At 45.8% G+C, this 24,658-nt stretch overlaps 1 protein-coding gene across 2 annotated transcripts; it reads right to left on the reverse strand.

Moving 5' to 3' along the window:
* Positions 1-14,233: 14,233 nt before the first annotated feature.
* LOC120111900 (ferredoxin C 2, chloroplastic-like) lies at positions 14,234-21,576 on the reverse strand. 2 transcript variants are annotated; one of them, XM_039130081.1, is made up of 7 exons: positions 21,152-21,576; positions 20,956-21,019; positions 20,170-20,258; positions 18,507-18,575; positions 18,311-18,355; positions 17,772-17,861; positions 14,234-14,550 (listed from the first exon to the last, which is right to left on the reverse strand). In XM_039130081.1, the coding sequence occupies exons 1-6, from the start codon at positions 21,380-21,382 to the stop codon at positions 17,817-17,819; spliced, it is 543 nt and encodes a 180-aa protein (XP_038986009.1). In that variant the 5' UTR covers positions 21,383-21,576; the 3' UTR covers positions 14,234-14,550; positions 17,772-17,816. The 2 variants fall into 2 exon arrangements, with proteins under 2 accessions (XP_038986009.1, XP_038986008.1); XM_039130080.1 differs by lacking the exon at positions 14,234-14,550 and having other exon boundaries at positions 17,579-17,861.
* Positions 21,577-24,658: the final 3,082 nt, after the last annotated feature.

The raw sequence follows: 24,658 nt of genomic DNA on the forward strand, positions 1-24,658 counted from the left end.
CATAGCCGACCTCAATGAAGCATTCTCCACACTCCGAAAGTACCAGATGAAGCTCAATCCAGCTAAATGTGCATTCGGGGTCACCTCCGGCAAATTCCTCGGCTTCATCATTACACAACGATGAATTGAGGCCAATCTAGAGAAGATCCGAGCCCTCCAAGAGATGGCGCCTCTCAGGACGGTCAAGGAGGTACAACGGCTCACAGGCCGAGTCGCCGCCCTCGGGAGATTCATCTCCCGCTCGGCCGAGCGCTGCCTTCCATTCTTTGCAGCCCTCAAGAAGCCGAAGAACTTTTTGTGGTCGGACAAGTGCCAACAATCTTTCGAGGAGCTCAAGCATCTACTGGCTTCCCCTCCCCTGCTCACAAAGCCTCAACAGGGAGAGCTTCTCTATCTATATCTAGCTGTCTCCCCTGTAGCGGTAAGCTCGGTCTTGGTCCGAGAGGAGGGTAAACTCCAAAAGCCAGTATATTACACCAGCCGGGTCTTGAGGGACGCCGAGACCCGATACTCCAAGCTGGAGAAGACTGTCTATGCCCTGGTCATCTCAGCTCGAAGGCTCCGGCCCTACTTCCAAGCCCACACAGTGGCCGTACTGACCGATCAGCCGGTCAAGCAGATCTTGCAGAGATCAGACCGTGCGGGCCGAATCACTAAATGGGCCATCGAGCTCGGAGAATTCGACCTCGAGTACCGATCCAGACCGGCGATCAAAGCACAAGCGCTCGCAGACTTTATAGTCGAGTGCATCATACCGGACGAGGCCGAGCCCGAGCCTGAGCCACCAATGGAGCCGACCCCGAGTTTGACATGGACTCTGCATGTCGATGGCTCTTCAAACTCGGGGGGTAGTGGAGCGGGACTAATCCTCACCAGCCCGGAGGGGGTGGTCGCCGAGCAAGCCTTGCGCCTTGAGTTTCCCGCTTCCAATAATATGGCGGAGTACGAAGCGCTTGTCGCCGGGCTCAAGCTAACCAAAGAGCTAGGAGTGAAGGACTTAAAGGCCTTCAGTGATTCTCAGCTCGTCGTCAACCAAATTATGGGCGACTGTGAAGCCAGAGATCCGACCATGCAGAAGTATCTTCAGAAGGTACGGGATCTCACCTCGACCCTGGATTCTTTTCGCATTCAACATGTTACCAGGTCGGAGAATCTCAGGGCCGACCAGCTGTCAAAGCTGGCGTCCTCTCGCATGAGCGAGTTTCTCAAAACGGTAGTACTGGAGTATCTCCAAAGGCCCAGTATAGACGAGCCTGAGCAGACCCTCTGCACTGAGTTCGAGCCAAGCTGGATGGATGAACTCACCAGCTACCTGCAAGACGAAGTCCTCCCCACCGATGAACGAGAGGCTCGCCGAATCAAGCGCTCCGCCACCCGTTACATACTATATGAGGGAAGGCTCTATCGGAGATCTTTCACATCTCCCCTCCTCAGATGCCTCCGCCCAACGGAGGCTGATTATGCCATGCGCGAAGTCCATGAAGGAATCTGTGGAAATCATCTGGGAGGGCGAGCATTGGCCCACAAAATTCTACGCCAAGGATACTATTGGCCGACACTCCAGAAGGATGCTATGGGCTTCGTCCAAAGATGTGACCGGTGCCAAAGGAACGCCAATGTTCAGCGCCGGCCCTCGGCTCCTTTGACTTCTATCAGCTCCCCTTGGCCTTTTGCCCAGTGGGGAATTGACATCCTCGGGCCATTTCCACTGGCCACCGGGCAAAGTAAGTTCCTGGTCGTCTCCATCGACTATTTCACAAAGTGGGTGGAAGCTGAGCCCCTCGCCCGGATCACCGAGCAGAAGATGCGGGATTTCGTCTGGAAGTCCATTATCTGCAGATTCGGGCTTCCCCGCATCCTTATCTCTGACAACGGTCGCCAATTCGACAACATCCACTTCAGGGAGTTCTGCTCCGAGCTTGGCATTGACCATCGCTTCACCTCGGTCGCGTACCCTCAGACGAACGGAGAAACCGAGGTAACTAACCGTACTATTTTGCAGGGTCTCAAAGCCAGGCTCGACAAATCCAAAGGACAATGGGTCGAAGACCTATACAATGTCCTGTGGGCTTACCGGACCACGTTCCGTGTCCCCACCGGCGAGACTCCCTTCAACCTGACATACGGGACGGAGGCTGTCATCCCACTGGAGATTGGGATTCCTTCTCCAAGAGTCGAGCATCACGACGCCAGCTCCAACTCTTTGCAGCTCAGAAGCAACCTTGACCTAGTCGAGGAAACAAGGGAGGCCGCCCGAGTTCGTATGGTGAGGTACCAGCAAAAGACAGCTCAGTACTACAACGCCAGGGTCAAAGTCAAATCTTTCAGACCAGGGGACCTTGTCCTCAGAAGAGCTGAGGCCTCCCGACCAACTGAGCAAGGAAAGCTGGCCCCAAATTGGGAAGGACCATACCGAGTCACGCGCATCCGCCGACCCGGAACTTACAAATTGGAGTCTCTAGATGGGACTCCCATTCCGCGGAGCTGGAGCTCTGAAAACCTCCGCGTGTACGACCAGTAGAACCCCAGGGGGTCCCTCATTATTCAACTATTGAATTTCATTCTGTGGATTTCATTTCATAATAAACTTATGATCTGCATACTCATTTCAAGCTCACCGATTTTCCTGGTTATCTCATGATCCCAGGTTTATTTCTCCTCCCCTGACCACGGTTGGGATGCCCCGATATCTCGGGATGATAGAGTACCCACGTGGACTCCCTGAAGACGGTTCGTGAGTTCGTGATGCGCTCTCCATCGGCCAACGAGCTCGGCTCGTTCTCCTACCCTGACCACGGTCAGGATGCCCTATCACAACGGGATGCCCCGATCCGTCGGGATGGCTCGAGACGTCGAGATACGGTCTTAAGTGACCGACGAGCTCGGCTCGTCCTCCATCGACTTCCACCGACGAGCTCGGCTCGTGCTCCATCGGCCAACGAGCTCGGCTCGTTCTCCTACCCTGACCGATCCGTCGGGATGCCCCGATCCGTCGGGATGCCCCGATCCGTCGGGATGCCCTGAGACGTCAGGATGCCCCAATATATTGGGATGCCCTGCCACAACGGGATGCCCCGATCCGTCGGGATGGCTCGAGACGTCGAGATACGGTCTTAAGTGACCGACGAGCTCGGCTCGTCCTCCATCGACTTCCACCGACGAGCTCGGCTCGTGCTCCATCAGCCAACGAGCTCGGCTCGTTCTCCTACCCTGACCACGGTCAGGATGCCCCGAGACGTCGGGATGCCTCGATCCGTCGGGATGCCCCGAGACGTCGGGATGCCCCGGCTATAGGGATGCTCGAGACGTCGAGATATGAGTTGCGGTCCTCTCTGACCAGACGAGCTCGGCTCGTTCTCCATCGACTTCCACCGACGAGCTTGGCTCGTGCTCCATCAGCCAACGAGCTCGGCTCGTTCTCCTACCCTGGCCACGGTCAGGATGCCCCGAGACGTCGGGATGCCCCGGTTATAGGGAAGCTCGAGACGTCGAGATATGAGTTGCGGTCCTCTCTGACCAGACGAGCTCGGCTCGTTCTCCATCGACTTCCACCGACGAGCTCGGCTCGTGCTCCATCAGCCAACGAACTCGGCTCGTTCTCTTACCCCGACCTCGGTCGGGATGCCTCGAGACGTCGAGATGCCCCGATTTATCGGGATGCCCCGATGCGTTGGGATGCGGTCTTCATTGACCAAGGCGAGCTCAACTCGTTGTCCACCGGCTTCAGCCAACGAGCTCGGCTCGCTCTCTATTCTTGGATTTCTCTGCCGACGTCCCCAAAAAACGGAGTCCGAGCAGAGAAGCGTCTTCAGTCGCCTCGGCGCCAGGACGCACACGGTACAAGGTACCCATTTAATTAATGTTTCCACATTAATGTCTCTATATTGTCTATTCTGTTCTTGGATTTCTCTGCCGACGTCCCCAAAAAACGGAGTCCGAGCAGAGAAGCGTCTTCAGTCGCCTCGGCGCCAGGACGCACACGGTACAAGGTACCCATTTAATTAATGTTTCCACATTAATGTCTCTATATTGTCTATTCTATTCTTGGATTTCTCTGCCGACGTCCTCAAAGAACGGAGTCCGAGCAGAGAAGCGTCTTCAGTCGCCTCGGCGCAAGGACGCACACGGTACAAGGTACCCATTTATTTAATGTTCTAACATTATCTTATCTACTCTTGGATCTCTGCCGACGTCCTCAAAGAACGGACCCCGAGCAGAGGAGCGTCTTCAGTCGCCTCGGCGCAAGGACGCACACGGGACAAGGTACCCATTTACTTAATGTTTCTACATTATCTTATCTGTTTTGGATTTCTCTGCCGACGTCCTCAAAGAGTGGACTCCGAGCAGAGTGTTTTAGTCGCCTCGGCGTGAAACACATGATACCAACAAACTTGGTATAAACAGTCTGTTGAATCCCCGTCACGAGCTGACGAGCATTCAACCCATTCGTTGGAAAAGAATCCGGTTCGCCCCGACAACCCGAGGCTCGGATTCGAAGTTCACTACGCTAAAAAAGATCTGTCCTAGCGGCCGCCCCAGGGCTTGGTCGAATTCTGGACTAGGCTCGGAAAAATTCTCCGAGCCCGAATCCCATTGGTATAAGCATAAGCGTCGCTATACCACTGGTCGAAGGACCGAGCAATGGAGCTCGGCTAGCCAAACCTAAAACCAAACCCTGTGGCGGGTAAAGCTGAGGCCCTAGAGCCCATGTCCTCGGAATCTAAAATGGATCCGAGCAGAGAAACTTGGACTACAACAGACGAGTTTCCAAAAAAGTATATTCATTTCAAAAAGCCCGTAGGCTGAGTACAAAAATTCGGGTTCGGCCCTTACAAGTATGGGGGGCCATCCCGACTTTACAAAATAACAAAAATTATGCTAAGGCTCGAGCTCGACCACTTCGGCTTCGGCAGTATCGGGAGCGGTAGGCTCAGCAGTCGGGGCTTCAGTAGCCTCGGCAGCAATGGGAGTAGCCTCAGGGGCGGCTTCGGGGGCGGCTTCGGTCGCCTCGGCTGGACCTCCCTGGTCGGCCCCCGAAGCTTCTGCCTCCGCCTCCGGCCTCTCGACCCCTGCTCCCGGTTGGAGCAGGTTTACATCGAATTCCGGGAGAAGCCGCCGCAGCTGGTTGCGGAAGTCCCGGAAGCCCTGAATTAGCCCGTTCACGCCCTCCTCTGCTAGGAAGTCGTGAAACTCCTCCGACTCGCGGAAGAGCCTTACCGCGTTCTGGGCTTGCTCCCGAGCCTCGAGCTCCCGAGCCTCGTGGTATGTGGCCTTCCGCTCGAGGGTTTTTATTTCCCGCTCGAGCTCCAAGTGTCGGAGGCGGGCATTCCCCACCTCCTGCTCGCGGGAGGCCAACGCCAGCTCGGCTGTGGCCAAACGAGCCTCGGCGGCGCGCACTTCGGACCTTGTTAGTGTATGCGCGCCCTTCTCTTCATCGAGCTCGGCGGTCAGAGCTCGACTTCTTTCCTCGGATGCTCCAATTCTCTCTTGGAGCACCTGACGTTCGGCCTCGGAGGCCTGGTACCTCGCCTCGGCGGCCAGGTACCTCGCCTGGGCCTCCTCGTAACCGCGCTGGCACCTCCGGGCCCGCTCCCGGTAGTCTTGGACTATGTGCATCAGCATTTCCGTCTCGTGCAAGTGCTGTAAAAGATACGAAAAGAAAGACATAAGGCGCTGCGAGTAAAATTTTTTTACAAAATTACACAGACGAAAATTTTACTTACCCGGACGGCGTTGCAGCGGGTAGCGTCCATGAAGGCATTGAAGCTCATGGACTGTATCATGGCCCGGTCGACCGGGAGCAGCGCGACCCGGAATATTTCGCGCGCCACTCGAGGGTTTTCGAGGGCTGAATCGCCCTCGAATACCGACCAGGTGAGTGCAAGAGGCACTCGCTCCCCCGAGCCGGATGGGCCCGGAAGGCCAGCATCGGCTGGCCTAGGCGGAGCCGACCCCGAGGCTCCGTGACTGCTCCCCGGCTCGGAACTAGGGGGCTGGGGTCGGACAAGCGGCCGATCCGACTGCCGCACGACTGAGGCAAGGCGCGCAAGCACGGGACCCGCAGGACTCCTCCCCTGGTTGGCAACTGGAGCGTCCTGCCGACCAGGAACTTGTGCCAGGGGCACCGGGCACGGGAGCACTGCTGAAGCTCCCCAGGAGCCCGAGCCCCTGGAATCCGCGCCCTCCCTCTGACCCGCATCGGAATGCGCGGGGCGAGAAGGACCCTCCTCGGCCACTGCTGTCGCCGGGGTCGCTGAGGTCGCCGAGACCTTCTGCTTCTTCCTCGGCTCGGCGGGCTCGCCCGAGAGCTCGGCTGCCCTCTTCTGGAAGCGAGCAGAGGACTTCGCTTTTAGTCACCATCTTTGCGATATCTGCAAAGGTGAACAGGATTAGAATATTAGAACAGTAAGGAAATAAAAAGAGACACTGTAACTATCCTTACCATGGGGACGTGCCGAGCTCAAGCCCACGTTCACCAAAGCGTCCTCACATATGAGGCCGTTCAGTAAGATGCCGTCCCCGAGGCTGTGGATGGCGTCGAGGATGCCCTGCTCACGTGGAGAAAGTCTGGGGGATTTGTTGATGGACTTGAGCTGAGCCGGTCCCCACCTGGGGTCAAACCCCCAGGACTGTGCAGAACCAAGAAAGAAGAATTTCTCCTTCCAGCCATGAATGGATGAAGGGGCATCATGAAAAAGTGGCCGACCCGCCCGAAGGGCAATGTAGAGCCACTCACCGTCTCCCGGATTCGACTTAAAAATAAAAAGTCGCCGGAAAACGTTGACAGAGGTCGGAATCCCGTGCAGTAAGCACAGTGACAGGAAACCGATCACTGTCCTCCAGGCATTCGGAGCGAGTTGCGCCGGAACCAGCCGGCATACCATCAGCAACTCATTCACGAAGCCGTGAAGAGGAAATCGGAGACCGGCCCAGAGTGACTCTAGGTACACTCCAATCCGGCCTACCGGAGGATCGGTTGCCCGATCCCCACGCCTGGCGGGTTCCACACGGAACCCGTGAAGAGGGAAGAACCATTCTTCGGTCATTTCGACCTCCAGGACGCTCATGGTAGATACAACCTCACTGGGAAGAGAACCCATTGAGAGAGAGAGATTAAAAAGAAAAAGGAGGACCTGGGGAAGACGCCGGAGAAAAGAACTTCAGACTGTGAAAAGCTGGGGGAAGAAAAGCTAGAAGCAGAAGGCAATAGGAAGGGGACGGAGGGCCAGGGGAGAGTTTATATAAACCTCCCCAACGGCCCCGATCGGCAAAAGAAAAGCCGCACCCCGTTGAGATGACCACACGTGTCGGTCCAAAAGACAGAACGACGCATTTAATTAGGGCTAACGCTTCGAACGCCGAAGCGCCCCATCGGATCGTGCAGCCCTATCATGAGCCCACGGCGCGAGGACGCCTCGCAAAAGGTGTCCTAATAATGAGGATTTTCGGGAAAGAAGAGACGCCGCCTATTAAAGGCATTTCGAAGCGTCCGATAATTCAAAATGCGCAATAAATTAAAATTTTCGGAATTTGTAACGGCCCAACTAAAGCTACTTCCCGCGCTCCAGCTGGTAGCCAACTGGAACTCGGAAGTCGGGGGTAGTGTTGGGGGAAAAACCCCAAGTCATACCGCCACGGAGGCGCTCGGCCAAAAAGCGCCGACCGGAAAGGCGCTCGGCCAAAGAGTGCCGACCAAAGAGCACCAACCAGAGGGGTGCTCGGCTAGAGAGCGCCGATCTGAAAAAATGCTCGGCCCAAGAGTACCGACCGGAGCGCCAAGAGGCGCTCGGACCAACCAACGACCAAGTAGGGATGCTCGGCTAGAAAGAGCCGACCAGAGGACGCCGACCAGAAAGGCGCTCGACCAAAGGGCGCCGACCAGGAGCATTAGAAGCGACCCCGTCACAGGGCGCCCCATTGGGCGACCAGCTCGGCTCGGCACTCCTGTCGAGCCGATTGCCTTGACCAGATGTTCAACTCCTACCTAACCCCCTGAGGGACTTGACAACTCCACTACAACCTGCCGCTATCTCCAAGCCGTCAAGGCATAAGATCTCCGCAGGTATTTGGCACGACCTGCCATTAATGCATGAGACCCCCTCAAGTCTCCGATGCACTCGGTCATTTAATGAACACGGCTCAAGACGATCTCCGGATCACTGAACCATCAAAGCGTATGGCTCTCCCTGACCGCCGGTTCATTCGGTAATAAATGCGCTTACCATCCATGGACCCCGGGCCTACCACGGCCGGCGGTTCAACCACTCCAACAGGTCCGATCGACCATGACAACTCCCTGGTTCCGGTCTGAGTCGGCCTTATTTTCCACTATGCCATTAATGGGCCAAATCGTGCCCAATTATTACAAAAGAGGACAAACTCCCTGTCACCTCCCGGGCAACATAAAATCTCTCTATAAAAGGGAGCCTGGGAGGAAAGAAGAGAGGAGGAAGGGACCGAAACACAACAGCACAGACAATTAAGCACCAATATCCTCTTATTCTTCTTCACCCTCTGGCTTGCTCTCTCCACATATTTGCCCTCTCTGACTTAAGCATCGGAGGGCCGGCGCCGGGGAGCCCGGCCACCGGCTTCTTTTTTGCAGGACGGGACAGGACAGGACGCACTCTCCTCTCCGCTCTCTCACACACCCCAGGAGGGCACAGGAGGACGCAGCCGGCCGGCGCACCGCCGTCCGCCCTCCCCGCGGCGGAGCTCCTCCTTCCCCGGCTTCGCGGCGGCCCCCGGGTCCAATTTCCAGCAACAGGTTTAAATCTTGAACATTATTTAAAAAATGCAAAAGAGATGATTAGAAACATGAATCTGGTTACTTGATATGATGGATTTGGCCAGACTTTTGCTCCTGGATTTTTAAAGAGTGAGAAATGTGTTAGGTTCGTTTCTTTCTTTCTTTTTTTTTTTTTTTTGATTTCATGATAAAGAGCGTTAGGTCCATTTCAAACAACATTAATGGTGGCTCAAGTGACTATTTCTGGATCCAAGCCTTGACGAACAGACTGGATCTAAGTTCAATTCCTGTGTGCTAGATTACTTTTGATGAGAAGCAAGCCAATTACTTTGGTTGATCCCATCATTATTTAATGTCAGTGGATAGGGCACACCTTTTATTTTCCTGATATAGAAAACTAATGAAAATGGAAAAAATGTACAAGGAGTTAAAACCCAGGTTACTTGGATCAATTAGGTGGGTACTCGGGTGTTACGTATGGAATATACATGGCTGTTGGTAAAACTGGTAGACATCTTTTGGTAACCCCATCTTTCACCTCTAAGTATATAGTACAGAAAAATGCGCAACACACTAAAATAATATAGATTTTTAGTATCAAAAAAATATCACTAAAATCATGAACTTATTGCTAAATAATATTGAATCAAAATGATGAAAAAAATAGTCTTTATAACTACCACTATTAAAGTTTAGTAGCAATGTTTAAATTTTGATAAAAAAAATCTATCATAGCCAAAAAAATCTCTAAAGAATAGATATTCTTTGGCTACCTTATTTTTTGGTGCTATATGTCTATATATTTTTTTATAGAGTTGAATTATACAAGTTCTGATAACTCCTTGAAACAGGAATTAATGATTCTAAGATCAATGATGGGCCATGCAAATTGAAGATCCAAGCCATTGAAAATGATCCACACTACAACAAATACTTAAAATCCAAAGTTTATAAATTATGATCTCTAACCTATCTATCATGATCTATACTAAGGAGTAATAGATTTTTCCTTTTTTTCTCTCACTATTTCCAACCAACCACCTGGCTAAGAACTACTCCATCCATGATCACCATCTTTCTTACAGGGTAGCGTAGGGTAAAGAAGGATTAGAAACAAAAAGGCAGGAGTATTAGGAAAATCTGTAAGAATAGATTTTGAATTCAATTGACAAGTGCTCTTTTGTCATTCAACTTTCCTTGGACAATAGCCCATCCACCCATGTATTTTTGTCTCCCTCTTCCTTTTTATATATATAAGAGCTGCTTGAGAAAGCTAAGTATGGAGCTTGATCAGAGATTCTTCTTGAACGATGGAGGTCCAGTTGTGAACGAGGAATGCCACCTGTTTGGCTATTTCTCCTGCTGAGTAGGCTTTGAATTGGAAGATTCTATTGTTTCGCTCTTTCCAAATACAGCAGCATGTTACTGTAACTACAGTTTCAATAGCTAGGTTTTTTTTCAAATGCTACTCATGTGTGAGCCGCAAACTCTAACATGGGTCTCTCTCATGATGTATTTATCTTCTTCATGGTGACACATCTCAGTAGCATCCCATTGAAGGCCCTTTTGTATGTGTCCACCAGATATAAGGTACGTAGTAGCCATCATTATAAGAGTACGATGATTATAAGCAGTGGCTTCTTTGAGACATCTGAATCTTCCAAGTGCCTTTTGAAGTGTTTAAACCATGGGGTTACAATTCTTGGTGGAGGGAGTGATTTGGATTTTATAACAACAATGAATCAGTCCATCCTATTCGGCTATATGTAGCTTTATTATGTCTCCTTTCAAAATGTTCCCCCAAGGGATCAATGTGTCTAGGATATCGTCGTATTGATTCCTCATTCTAGGCATACAATACAATGGAAGCTGACTTCTCCAAATTCTAAAATTAATTTTTGCATGTGTTCTTGATATGGAACAAAATTGTCATCCCTATTTTTCCAATCCCTATTGGTTTGTGACACAATAAGCATCAAGCTTCCATATATATCAACTCTTTTGACATCCAAGTTCAGGGCCATTCTTAATTCTAAAATGCATGCTTCATATTTGGCCATGTTGTGTATGTGTTCAAAATTTAATCTGATCGCTTCCAGTATCTGAGCACTACTTGGTGGTTTTAAGAATTCTCCTATACGTCTGGGCTAGATGATTGAGTGCACCATCAAAATACATCTTCCATCTCTGATCTATTTCCGAAGATGAGCCAGCTTCTTCCAATAGAAAATTCTGTTCCCTTATGGATTTCTATGTTGCATTCGTGATGTCAAACTCTGAGATATCAACGGAGCCAAAATTTTTTTACTGAGTAAAGAGATCATTATTTACTGAAGAGAATCTGATGCAGGCATAGGGATAGGAGTGGGTGGTGATGTAGGACATGGATTAACACGGGTGCGAAGACTAGAGCAAGTATAGAAGCTGCAAATGCAAGAGTCATGATCTGATGTGTCAATTGAATGGAAGGTTGAGGTACAAAAATATCACCCTTTGAGAAAGGGAATAGCAGTTGGGGCCAAGGTGGGTCAAGAGGGACCAGGAGCTGCAGGTGCAGCCTGTGAAAATTAATTAGGTGCACATGAAACGAAGGTGATTAAGTCTCTAGGTTGCAACGTAGATGTAGATGTCAACTCGTGAAGTGAAGCCTATATTCTTGTCGGGTCATGAAATTTCTATTACATATTCCTGATGATCTTCACTCTCATTCTCCTAATTCCAAGCGAATCAACACAAATGAGAGATTCAAGTGGAGGCTACAAAGCACTAGCAAATTATAAAATAACACAAGTTACAACTTATTTGCTCTCCTCTCACAATACAACGAAGATTGCAATCATACATCACTAGATTATGAAACAAGGCTGTAGATCTATGCTTAGAATATTTATAGTCTACATCCCTCCTGACAAATCATTGGCCATGATTTGTTTGGCTCTTGTCGACATTTCCTAACATGCTCATTAATGATTGCACATGGCTAATTATTGATACAAATAGTTATAAAATTATAGCTTGAGCCATATTATTGTGTATGACACAGAAATACTCGCGCACACACACCCACAGAGAAAGAGAGAGAGAGAGAGAGAGAGAGAGAGAGGGAGGACTCCTCCCAATCCCGGAGCGACTGCTAGCTGAGCGGGGACCGAGGGAGGAGGAGGGGAGAGAGAGATGCGTGCATGATGGGAGCCATGTGTCAAAAGGAATCCAGACGCAGGCAACTTTCGTCTCTTTCCATCCATTTCTATGCCCCATTTAGTACTGCTACTGATTCTTCCATGTGCCCGTGAGAAGACATTCCTTGATCACTTTTCCTTTCCTCATCTATATATCCCATACTACCGCAGAGCCTCTCTTGCCATGGGTTTCCAAGTTATGTTGCGAGGTTCCTCCGAAGGCCGCTATCAGAGGCTGCAGAGTGAAGTCGAGAAAGCTACGAGGCCTCGAAGGCGATGGCTGCGGAAGGCGAACGGCAAGATGATATCCTTCCGGATATCCCCTTCCAAGAGATTCAAATGGATGAGGTTCATCGTGCTGCGGAGGAGGGTTGCAGAATTATATTCTGAGGTTGTGAAAACAATGTTGGGCGTGGATGCAGGTCCTGCAATCATCTTTTCTTGCCAGTGGGGACTGCCAGTGCTCTCCTATCCCTCACTTGGCTGTAGGAAGAGGGTGGTCTCCCTACACAGAAACCTCTCTTTCTCATGAGCTGCATCTTTTGTAACATTAATATATTTTCTTTACTTGTTTCGTCTACCTTAGTTATTTCCAGTGGTGATCTACTCCATTCCTTGTTTGGAACATAATTCTAGGTCTTATGTCTCTCCACACAAGTACCTTCTTTTATGCCTTTCCATCTCACCCATACCGTACCAAATAGTACCGAACGTACCGTACTGTATCCGTTCGGTACCGGTACCGGTATCGGTGGCATACCGATTTTCGGTACGTCAAAAAAATTTCATACCATACTGTACCGACATTATACTAGTGTGGCACCGGTATGGAGTCCGGTACCGGTTTGGCGAACCTTGATATCATCTGACTCCTTTTCTCTTTTTCCATCATGAATTCTTCTGCACCCCAATGGAGCTACCACGCTCCAGTCTCTGCCTTTCTCCTCCTCTACTCTAGCGTTCTCTCGCTCCCCATTCTGGTGTTCTAGAGATGCTAGCTGTCTGTTTGCTTCATAAACCTAATATTCCTTCTTCATTCTTCTCCAGTTCCTGTGAATCATGTCTTGCTCACAGCATTCACTGGCCGCGAAATCAAAGAGGAGAGTCCGTTTTTTTGGATCGCGAGATTACCCTTCTCGATATATTCAATCCAAATATATGATTTCCAAGGAAGTTGGTTACTCATATTGCCGACAGTGAGAAGGAATTTTGATAATCCCACATGAAAAGGTGGGCTAGTTGATAAATTTAGAGCATTAGCCATCACACAAAAAATCACTACTTTGTTTAACAACATGATACATCCACATGAGCCATCCCCAATTATTCCCATCGTGAAGTCAGACGTGAAAAATGTTAAAAGAAGGTCCTGCATACCCTTGTGTTTATAGATTAATATGATTTATATAAAATAGACTGCATTTCAACAATATTTAGGATAACCAATTAAAAATATAAAATGAGAGTCATGAAAGATGTTCAGCTTTCAGCAGATAATTTAAGTGAATAGTAAATAACTTGAGAATACTTGGCGAATAAGGATCCATAAAGCTAATCCCAAGTAGTTGGAAAAAGGTTAGATGAATATCGCTATTGTTATGGTTACGAACAGTTTAAGTTTAGGTTAAAATTAATTGAGTTGGCTCGAGCTTGATTTGATTACAAAATATGTTGACTCGGAGCTGGCCCTCCTACACTGAGCTTGGCTAGTTTACACACATTTTCATTAGAATAACTATCTTTTTTGCTTTGAAGTACAATCTATTGATTGGTTAATCACTTTTCTCATGTCTATCTCTTGCCCCTATCGTTAATCCTAATGCTAAAACAATCAAATGGATTTGTTCAGAAGTATGCTATCAAATATCAATTTTGCCATCCATTAAGCTAGCCATGCGGTGTCTCTACCGTTAGTATCTTGAATTAGTCATGGAAAGAAGATGGAAGATAAGTCAGATTATGGTAGGGCTATGAAAAAAAAAGGGGCAAAACATATATTAGTTCAATCTTTCATGAAAATTATAATCACTTGGAAAAAAAATCATAGTTAGCAATGGTAAAAGGGTTGGTGGATGGGAGGGGCAAATCCATAGTCACAAGTTCAACATTTGGTAACAATTTGGCTGGAGGTAAAGATTTAGGGTTTGGGAAGATCTAGCTGATTCCTCTAAAAGTTAGGAAAAAAATGGATAACAAAATACTAAAGAAAAATATTAAAATTAATTCTTTCGAAAGTTTATATACTTATTTATGTAAAAAATATGGAAGAGAAGAATGATAAACAATAGCAAAAACAATGGCCACATTAACAATGTCCACTATCTTCAGTTTGTGAGCATATACATTTCCAAAGTAGCTTTGACTAAGTTGTGAACAAATCCTGAAGTATGCGTCCAGTTTGATTTGCTGATCGACAATAATTCATATACAGAACCATTCAACCAAAGAAAAAATTGAGAATAATTCAAGGATTTTTTAAATAATTTGGCGAACATTGTTATTGTCAATCCATCTATCCACATCAATGAGGCATGCTAGACCTACTTGGCCATGTATGTCTCCATCACACACAGTGGGTCTGTGATTTCTCAAGTCCTGATCCTGCCTTGTTTCTGTTTTTCCCTGCGCACATTTATGTTTTTCAGGATTATTTTATGGAACATTTGATAAATGACATGCATAATAGTTAGGTCGTATATATTATTAGTTTCTATGGTATGGGTAAGCCTTCATCTAAACTGGCAGCCAATCGAGCTCATGCATTGGACTAGACCTGCAAGTCTAGTTTTGGAAATCCAACATACAGCACTCATTGCCACCCTTCTGTAGATATGCTAGCCATACTCGGCCTAAACAAGTGCTAAACTGGTGCTTACCCACATCAAATTGCTGACGATGTCCACCCAAATATGAAGCTAGGGAGCAACTTTGATACCTACCCATCTGCTGGCCAATTTCACTCCATATGTGCATGAAGGTCTCGCAATCCCTTTGGATATCCTGAAAAAAAGGCATGCAGACAAGTGCTTTGCTTGGAAGCAGTGCAATAGCGAGTAGAGACCGCAGAATCATCTCCAATCAAAGGTTATCCAAAGAACCATTTTTTCCAATGAAATAGTTTCTCCCAAACATCCCTCGATCATAGGTTTGGTTGGTTGTAAAAGATGAAGGATGGCTCTTGGAAGACTATTATCAATATCATAAGCCTGCTCCAACCATTGTAGGTGTTACTTCTCATAAAAAACCCGTCTAATTAGTTCATTATTCAGGTAGCCAGTATGTGAATTGGAGGTCCCATTTGAATAGAAAGGCTTTAGCACTCCCTATTTATTCCGTCAAACAAAGAATAGAAAGGACAAGAAGCTGATGCAAGAATGGTACCCCAGTTATTATGGCTTCCATCTACTCCATCTGTCATGAGAGATGTCTCAGTTTTAGTGAACAACTACTTCAATGGTTACAAGCAACAACCACTCCAATGGTGCCCTAGAAGCCATGCCAAGCACAAAAACCGCAATAGTTAACACCTTCATAAATACTTCTTTGTTTTGAGAATAATGGTGGGAATTCTCTGTTTTTTTTTTTGTGCCAAAGTCATGGAAGAATTTTCCATGTCACATATTTGGAAAAACACCTCCCAAGGTTCAACCATAAATTCTCCACCCATTGAAAGATGGGTGCAACCAAGACTAAGCCTTGCTTGCTGATGATAGTCTTCATTTTCTCTACATTGCCTTCTACCATATTTTCTTAATGAAAAAACAGCAGAACAGATGTTACTCTTGCATCACTATTTGATTTCACTACATTTATACTACCAATTTAAAGTAATTTAATTATGAAATTATAAATAAAAATATTCAGTGTATGACTTTGGGAGTGTGTGAAACTTTATGCTCGGTGAATTCACAGATAGGTGTGCAGGCATAGAGCAGATTTTTCAGAAGCCTTCCATGTTGTATGAGGGGGTTGGAGCCAACTAAAATACAACCACAGCATAGCAATTTGCATCATTGAGCTGAAAAGTTAATGATACTGTCCCAAATTTTGGTTGAACTTGTTGCATCATTTACACCAATGTTTATACCACTTGGATAACTTCAACCATGGAAGGAGAATCATCAAAAAGTTCTCAATTCTACTAACTTTTTTCCAGGGTTTTCAGAAGCCGACCAATCATACTAGTGAGTTTATATGTGTTTCATATATAATCTAACAAAATCCTAGAAGGTTACCACAAGTGTGCATGAGCTTGAACTACAAAAGCAATAAAAAAAAATATGCCTTCCTGTATGATGCACCCTATCCAAATTTGTAATGGATAAGTTAGGACAGGTTTAGGGCATATCAAACAAGACTGTTCTGACTACCAGCACAATTCAGAGGCTTGAAACTATTTATATATAAAACCTAGCAGCCCAGTACCCCAGCCTGTTAGTTTGAGTCCCTTCATTTTGGAAGTTTCAAAACCCTCAGACCCTAAATTGAAACCCTCAATGCGTTGTTCCCATGAAACCCTCTACAGACAGAGGCAAAGAAAGGTTCGAAGCTGGAGCCTCCTGCGAAACCCTCTGGCCTCTGTTCCCCTTCAGAACCCTCTAGGTACTCTCTCTCCCTCCCTTTTTCTCTCTCCTTCTCTCTCTCTCGGTTGTCATCACTGGCCGCCACCCCCCTTAGAAGCTCTCAGGAGGCCCCTCTTTTTCTCTCCCTCCCCCTCCCTCTCCCTCTCCCTCTCTTGGTCTTCGCCAGCCTCCGTCCCCCTTCCAAGCTTCCCGAAGGCCTCAGCCTCTCTATCTTTCGCTCTCTATCTCCCTCTCTCTCCTCTCCCTCTTCCTCTCTCTCCTTCTCCCTTTTCCCCTCTCTCTTCCTATTTCGGTTCACCCCGGAATGGCATGGTACAGACCCATACCATACCGAATTAGTCACCAGCCGATACAAGCCCTGCTACCACGTTGGCAAACCTTTGTTCTAGCAACATACTTTTCACCAATCAGATCTTGTCAATTGATATGTCCATTCGAATTGGTTAGGTCTTTGGTCCTCCCAATTCTTTTAGACCCTTTTCTTGTAAATCCAAACACGTCTTCTTAACATGTCTTAGATCTTTGCTAATCATACGTAAATTCTCAATCACTAGTGTGAGTTATATGTTTTCTCTAATTTGCTTAGATTAGCCTGCATCCACCTCAAACTCTCACATCCCTATGCTCATCTTATGTGCACTGACATGTAGATAACATAACATTTTAATCACTTCAACTTTGTCAGCATTATTCACATAAAAGAATCGACTCACAAAACCTAAAAACCCCTCTCAAGTACCTAATATTTAGAATAGACATTGCTCATTACAGGATCTTTTTCTTTGTAAAATAGATAAAAATAAAAACATATGATCATGTAGAGGTATATCTTGGGCAACCCTTCTCTTCCTACTAAAGTTCCATTCATCTAATGAAAATGCTAGCTTCTAGCTTTTATAGTACAACTAACTCCATTATTTATGTTTTACTGATTTTTCCATTATGCAACATCCAGCAATCCTTCACATTGCAAGTTACCAGTCTAATGTTCCAGGGTATCTTGATGGCTGGTTTAAAATAGTGGAATTTTGCTCTGTAGGAAGCCATATCATGTGAACTTCAAAGTCTTGTGAAAATGCAATCTTTGAACATTTTGTTTTGATTTCACTTTCCTATTGAACATTGTGATACAGAATAGAGCACATAACTAACAAAGTGGAGAAAAGTCCCATGAATACTGAAACTAAATACAACTGTTGCCGAGTAAGGTAGGAAGGAAGGAATGAAATGGCTAGGTGGAGGGGGGGTAAAACTGCTTGCCTTAGTATAAAGGCTAGACTCTGCTTTCAATCCTTTAGGCATGTATCATTCATCACCCACGGCCAGCTCCAGTGCATAGTCATCCCTTTCCTGCATATTAAGCCAATAATTAATTGATCAAGAACTAAAATCAGTGGACCGTTCACAAAATGCTGTGGACCATGTAAATTTGACTGCAAGTACTTATGAATTCATATTATGTGCAAGTAATATACAATTCACATTGTGCTGCAAAAACAATAACACATACAAACCACATCTAAATTTTGCTTCATATATGTGCTGCAGCTGTAAAATCAAGGATCTAATGTCTTCCCCGGACATGACAATCCCTTGAAGATGTAAGGGGAAGAAGAAAACAAGGCAAGCAGCATTTGCTTGGTTGTTCAGAAAACATGGGAATGTTCCAAGCAAATGTATAGAAAGTTGCATGTTAACACTAGCATGTGCATATGCATGTACTAAAATCTTAATTTTGATTTTCATTTTTTCTCAATCTAATTATCGTTCTCATCAAAAGGAAGGCTGAGAAAACTCACAATAGGTCCTCGTGCAAAATATCGTCCAAATTGAAGCCAGTAAACCTACAAAGTAAAAGGAGGTTATATTGACTGATATCATGGTATAGTCTAACCTGTCCATGATATTTAGAAAGAAAAGAAAGAGTTTACGGGTTCACTCTCTCGGAGCTTTATTTTTAATAGTCTTAACAAGTGTTGCTTTGAAATGTCATACCTCATCCTCATCCTGAGTTTCAACTTCAATATCAGAAGATGGGAAGCCCACACAAAGTAATGCATAACCCTGAAAAGAGTGGTAAATATATTAATTCTTTTAAATCTCTTCAATATAATTAGCTGCAAGGGACACAGTAGAACATCATAAAATAACTGAAAATTATCAAAATGAGGAAAAAAATCATAGTGATAATCATTTTGACTCTAATATGTATTTAAAATTGTAAATTAACATAATATAAATAAGTACGTTTCAAAATTTTCAAATTAGCCTATTATCTTCAGACTGACCATATAGACTATGAAATGTTAATTATACTATTTATAATTCATATAATTTTAGTTGTCTCAAATGCATGCCTATTATTACAGGTACAGATATAATGAAATTCCCAATACTTCAAAAGAGTAGCAATCAGAAATGCAACAACTTACCATACTATACATTGAACAATAAGTCTGCAATGATCTCTAAAAGTTCTATGTTCATACTTGCTAGATTTTGGTAGTAGCAAATTAATATAGAAAAGTTAGAAAATTGCTTAACCATGATGATGTTCTGCACTATAAATAGCAGCGTGTGCGGTATTGCCTTGAAGTTGCCTTAATTAAGTAATAAACACAGTGCTGAGAAAATGATACAAGGTGGTTAGCCTCGTACAAAGCCTACGTAGCTCTCCTTATCAAAAGGGAATTATTTCAGAATTCTGGCATTATGTAAGGATGCCAAAACAAAGTGTTTTTTTCTTTTATAATGACCAGGAGTTTAGTGATTTTTTTTCAGAAATATTCTGATTCTAGGATCTAAAGCAAATAGTTTGGATGGCGGGGTATCTAAAGGGTCTATTTATCTAAACAACAATTCCATATGTGTATTTTTTTTAATGGGCACTATGCACATTCTTCACTCTTCAATGAACCCATAAATGTCAATTAACATCTAATACAAGAGAAAACAAAAGAAAACAGGGCTTTAATTATAAATCAGCCACAGAAAACGCCCAACATCTGCTGACTTGGTTTATCAACCAATTTTTTGCTTTATTTTCCTGTGAAGATTGAATGCACCCCTCTCTAATGAGAAGTTTGTAGGAGGAAGTGTCAGTTTTCCGTGAACTGACATGTGCTTTATTCTCTGCAGTGAAAGTTTAGAAAGCCAATATTTCCTCTCTGCTAATGTAGCTGGATTTGGAGCCAGCCCTCCCTATTTGTCTTTCTTGAGAGTATAGATGGAAATCCAAGTCTACAGATATATACTGATCAATACTGAATGAAGAAATCTGGGATAAACTATGGCTTGACAAAAAGAAAAAAAAAAAAATCAAGTGTGATCTTAAAGCTTCTTAAGAAAAATTGCATATAACTTCAGTCTTCAAATGTAAAACAGTTTGCTGATGGTTGTGTGATGTTCTTCGGGATTCATAATGTTCGTTTTTGGTTCACAATATTTTTTACATTCGAAAATGAGAATTTCACTCCACAAAACAGAAAAGAAAAGCAGTTCGCATCGTGGACTATAAGATTAAACGTAAAAGTATTCATAGCATGGGGCTGAGGTCATGATGCAAAAGGCTCATAGTATGTAAGACAGAAAAAAATCAGCTAATTGCAGAAACTTTACCATTGAAGCACAAAATAAAAAAGTGCGAAAGCAAAACAACCTTAGATTTCAGTTCCGCAGATATTCCAAGAGCATCGGGTTGTTTAATTTGACCAGATTTTATTCGAACTGCACAGCTTGTACAGCAACCTAGTCATGAAATTCAACCGAGGTCAGTATCTTCAATTTTCAAGAGCAAATTTTTGTTCCTTTTATTGATTGGAAAGAAAAAGGAAATTGATGCTAACACATGCAGGCAAAGCAGATACAAGTTCTGACACGAATTGACAAGCATTCTAGTTTTATTCCACTTTTAGATATGAGAGGAAGGATATAGAAGAAGAAGAAGAATCCGTTGGATACCAAATAATGGAAAACATACACAATCATTTCCCCATTATGTGATCCTCTGATAAATGAACAAATGCATCTTTATGGCAAGGCATGAGGAAAGCTTGAGAATTTCGTACATGATTGCCAACGAAAGAGTTGCTTTACTATGCTAATGGATACAGCTGAGTGAGTATTCATAAATCATGCATTACAGGTGCGGATTTCCTTTTTGTCCTTCAGCTAGTAGAGGTGGCTTAGGCCATCGAAGCTTCCACCAAAAGGTGGGTGTGTGTTGAATATTGGTTCAGGGTGACCAATGCATCACTGATTGCATCGCAATTAGCAATTTAGGGTAAATTACGCATCGAGGCAGCAATATGAAGCATAAGAAAGCACCATATCTTATTAAATCGTGGATTCTATGCACGCTAGAAGAATTATAACCATATAAACAAAACGAGGCATAGGAAGCAAAGATGCTATTCCTGGGGAGTGGAGTGGAAGGAGTTTGTACCGTGGCGGCAGGCAAAGGGGAGGGAGATGTTCTGGGCTTCCGCGGTGTGGAGGATGTACTGGTCCTACAGCTCAGTCCAGACCCAGAAAAAAAATTAAGATGCTCTCCAACCTGACGAAGCAATGAAGGAGAGAAGAGAAGAGAAGAGAGGAGGGATTGATTCGATCAAAACGGTGGAACTGAAAAGAATCGATACCTCGGGGACAAGGAAGTGGTGGACGACTCCCCGCTGGCGGTTGTGGACGGTGACGCGGTGAGTGGGAACGGACGAGGAGGAGGACGTGATCTTCTTTGGGCTTTTCCTACTGGAGTGGTGGTGGCCGCCATTTTCTGGTCTCGGGAGGAGGAATCGATTTCGATATGGAGAGGAGGCGAGCAGGAAAGAGCCATGGCCGTTGCAGGAAAGGATTCGGAGATCCATCGCCATCCGCCGTTACCGCTCTAATAAATCCTTCTTTCTTCTTCTTCTTCTTCACGGTTGTCCTCGGCTTGCGCTTCCCCTCCGCATGGTCATCCGCCTTTTGCTGCCTTGGCGCGAGAGCTGAAAGCTGAAGGTACGCAACGCTATCCACAATGGGAACCAATCCGGATGGCTCATCCGGAACCACTCCGGATGGCTGCAACCGTCTGAAATCTGGAACTAATATTATATTACTACTATGACTATTACTATTAATGCTGCTAAGGAAATCTGACCCAACCGAGATACCAAGCTGACCAAATTACTATAGAATGCCTTGTCTACTGTCTCGGACCAAGCTTGCTTGGCTCAAGCAAAGGAATAGTCTCTTCAATTGGGGCTGACTCGAGCCATAGCATTGATCTGCCGAAATAGATCCCAGAGGTATGGGCTGAGGCTGAGGGGTCATCCTCGGCCAGAAGGGATGGATCCGGATCCAATCGAGCCATGGCACGAATCTCAAGAGATGGTTGGTGTAGAGGCATGGCAGTAGTATAGGGTTGGGCAAGGACGACCCCCTCCGGAGAAACTCACCCCTGAGGGTCATCCAGACTCAGACCGACTTTAATCAAAGTCTCCTTGGATTGCAACTCATGCAGGGTAGAAATCTCGGACCAAGATTGGAAAAGCTTGTCCAAGGCCCTTCGATCATTATCAAACAATCTCGGGGGCGATTCAAACCGCTCCGAGATGCCTTCCACTCCGTCTCAAAACTCCACAGTTGCTCGGGGTGGACAAAGAAAAACTTTCCTTTCTATCCACAGATGGAAGAGGGAGTATCTTGAAGCAACTAGCAGTCTTTTAGAGGAGAGAAATACCACCAGCTACAATCTTAAGGATGCCTCTTCAAGGTGAAGCACCCCCGAGAGAGCGGGATCGAGGCTTGGATGCCCTAGAGAAGACAAAGAGAAAGGAAATCAACTAAGACATGCTAGGAGTTCAGCACCAACTGAGTCGGGATGAGGTCGTAAGACCTCATCAGTTGCATAAAGAAGGGGTAGAGAGCAAGCCTCAACTCAGCCCATAGAGTATCCTCATACAAGCCGAGCCAAAAAGGACGTGGGTTCATCACCCTATCACTTAGACCGGCGAGCTCAAAGGTGAACTCAGGAGGCACAAAATGCTGAGCTCGAATGAGGTCCATTTTCTTCTGTGTAAGGATGGATACCTCATAATCTGATCCTAATCGGACCTCAGACTCAGCTTTGCTCGGAGGAAATGACTGCTGACCTCGAGAAAAGAGGTTAGACAACCGACTCTCCTACATAGAATTGACCTCAGCCCCGCTTGTGGTGGCAAGAAGATGAAAGGAAAGACTAAAAAAAATGTCAAGGATGAGATGCAAAAGATAGAGGAAGACCAAGGAGAATGGCTGACCAGGCAAAGGAGAGAATATCCATCAAAATGGAGGAGTGTGGGGGACGCCGAAGCTAGAGATGAAAGACTTCGCCAGAGCACCAACCGAGAGCCTGGATACTCAAGCACTCGAGCAAAGGAGCATGCGAAACGAGAAGTAGAGGATGAAGGTTGGGGATGCCCTTATATAGAAGCATGGATGGCTCTAATTGAGCTGATTCGACTACTAGGAAAGATCAAGCCACGAGTCAGCACGGGACATGACATGGCGATTTACCAGGATCATTGTAGTAAAGACATCTCGAAGAAAACCCCACAATGATGACGTCTCGAGACAACCTGGATGCGGCGATGCTTCGAGAAGATAGATCGACGCATTTATTGCCCATAATGAAAGTCTTGCCCTTGATCGATATGACAACTTGACTTCTGTTGTTCGAACCAAAAGGCAGTTTGGCCTCGAAAGTGGGGGCCATTGTTGGAGAAAATATTGGACACCTTGACCTCAGACCAGACCTGCTCCTTTGACAAGCCAAAGATAACAACATCGTCTCCAGCCAAGCAGCCGACTAGCCAAGGTGAGCTCCTGTCTTGACTGAGGAGGAGCTATCAGCTGAAGAGAACAATCAATATGAGTCAACAAGGAATGACAACCCTAACAATCGATAGCTCTAGCAGCCTACAATCATGGCAGAACTATGACCTGCACCCCACCAGCACTGCCCACCACCCATGAGGACTGGCTTCCATACTAGGGTCGTACTACGAGCCGTTATTTGGTCATCATTGCATGCCACGTTAGGCTAGGTAATGACAAAGTGGGCACTCCTATATAAGGGGGCAGCCCGAGAGACCTCAGGTATGCATGCAACATCACTCAAAAAGACGATACTCTTCTAACATTCTCTCTCTTTCACACTGTTGCATCTCTCTATTCTGACTTAATAATCAGAGGGGCTCTGCCAAAAACTCTCCAGCAAGCAGACCTTTTGCATGCCACATCCAGAGGAGATCTTCCCTCTGCACTTCGGCCAGCCTGCCTCGTTCATCTCAGCCGACCTCAGAATCGTTCAAGCTCATAGAAACAATACTCTCCTGAAATTCTCTCTCTTCCATACTGTTGCATCTCTCTATTCTAATTTAGGCATCAGAGGGACCCCACTGAAAGCTCTCCAGCAAGCAGACCTTTTGCAGGCCACATTCAGAGGAGATCCGCCCTCTGCACCTCGGCCAGCCTGCCTAGTTCATCTCCAGCCAACCTTAGGATCATCCGAGCTGAACTCTGACCTTAGCCCAGATTCGATGGCAATAGCATGATAATACCTGAAGAGTAGTAGAAGGAGAAATAGTAGAAGTAGTAAATCCAAATGAAGACTTTGTTATAACTAATCTGTGGTGAATAATCTTTAATTGCAAGAGTCTGTAGTTGGAGCACTTGAAACTTTAGGATTATCATGTGATGTGCCAATCTTTACGAGAGTAGTTGTCTATCATGAAGAATGGAAAGATATGGTATCAGAGAATCATCAAGGAGGTGCTTTGTTGGTCCCATCAGGATTCTTTGGATGTTTGTTTCATGAATGTTTGTATGCTCAAGTTTCTTGCAATAATTGCAGTGGATGTCACTATGAGAAGTAGTATCCAAGCTCCTTGTTGGCGCATGGTAGATGATAGCCTAGACTTTAGTGCAACTAAAACAATGTCATGACTAGAATTAGTTAAGAAATGATGGAATGAAGACAAGTTTCCTCCGTTAAAAACTTACACAATGCTGTATTCAAAGTAGAGAGAAGAGATCAATATAGAATGAAACTCCTTATCTACTCGAATTCAGACATAAAAGCCATCAAAAATTGGAATAAATACATTTCATTAAACTCTGCATCA

Source organism: Phoenix dactylifera, chromosome 9 (genome assembly GCF_009389715.1).
Source record: "Phoenix dactylifera cultivar Barhee BC4 chromosome 9, palm_55x_up_171113_PBpolish2nd_filt_p, whole genome shotgun sequence".
In the NCBI taxonomy this organism is placed as follows: domain Eukaryota; kingdom Viridiplantae; phylum Streptophyta; class Magnoliopsida; order Arecales; family Arecaceae; genus Phoenix; species Phoenix dactylifera.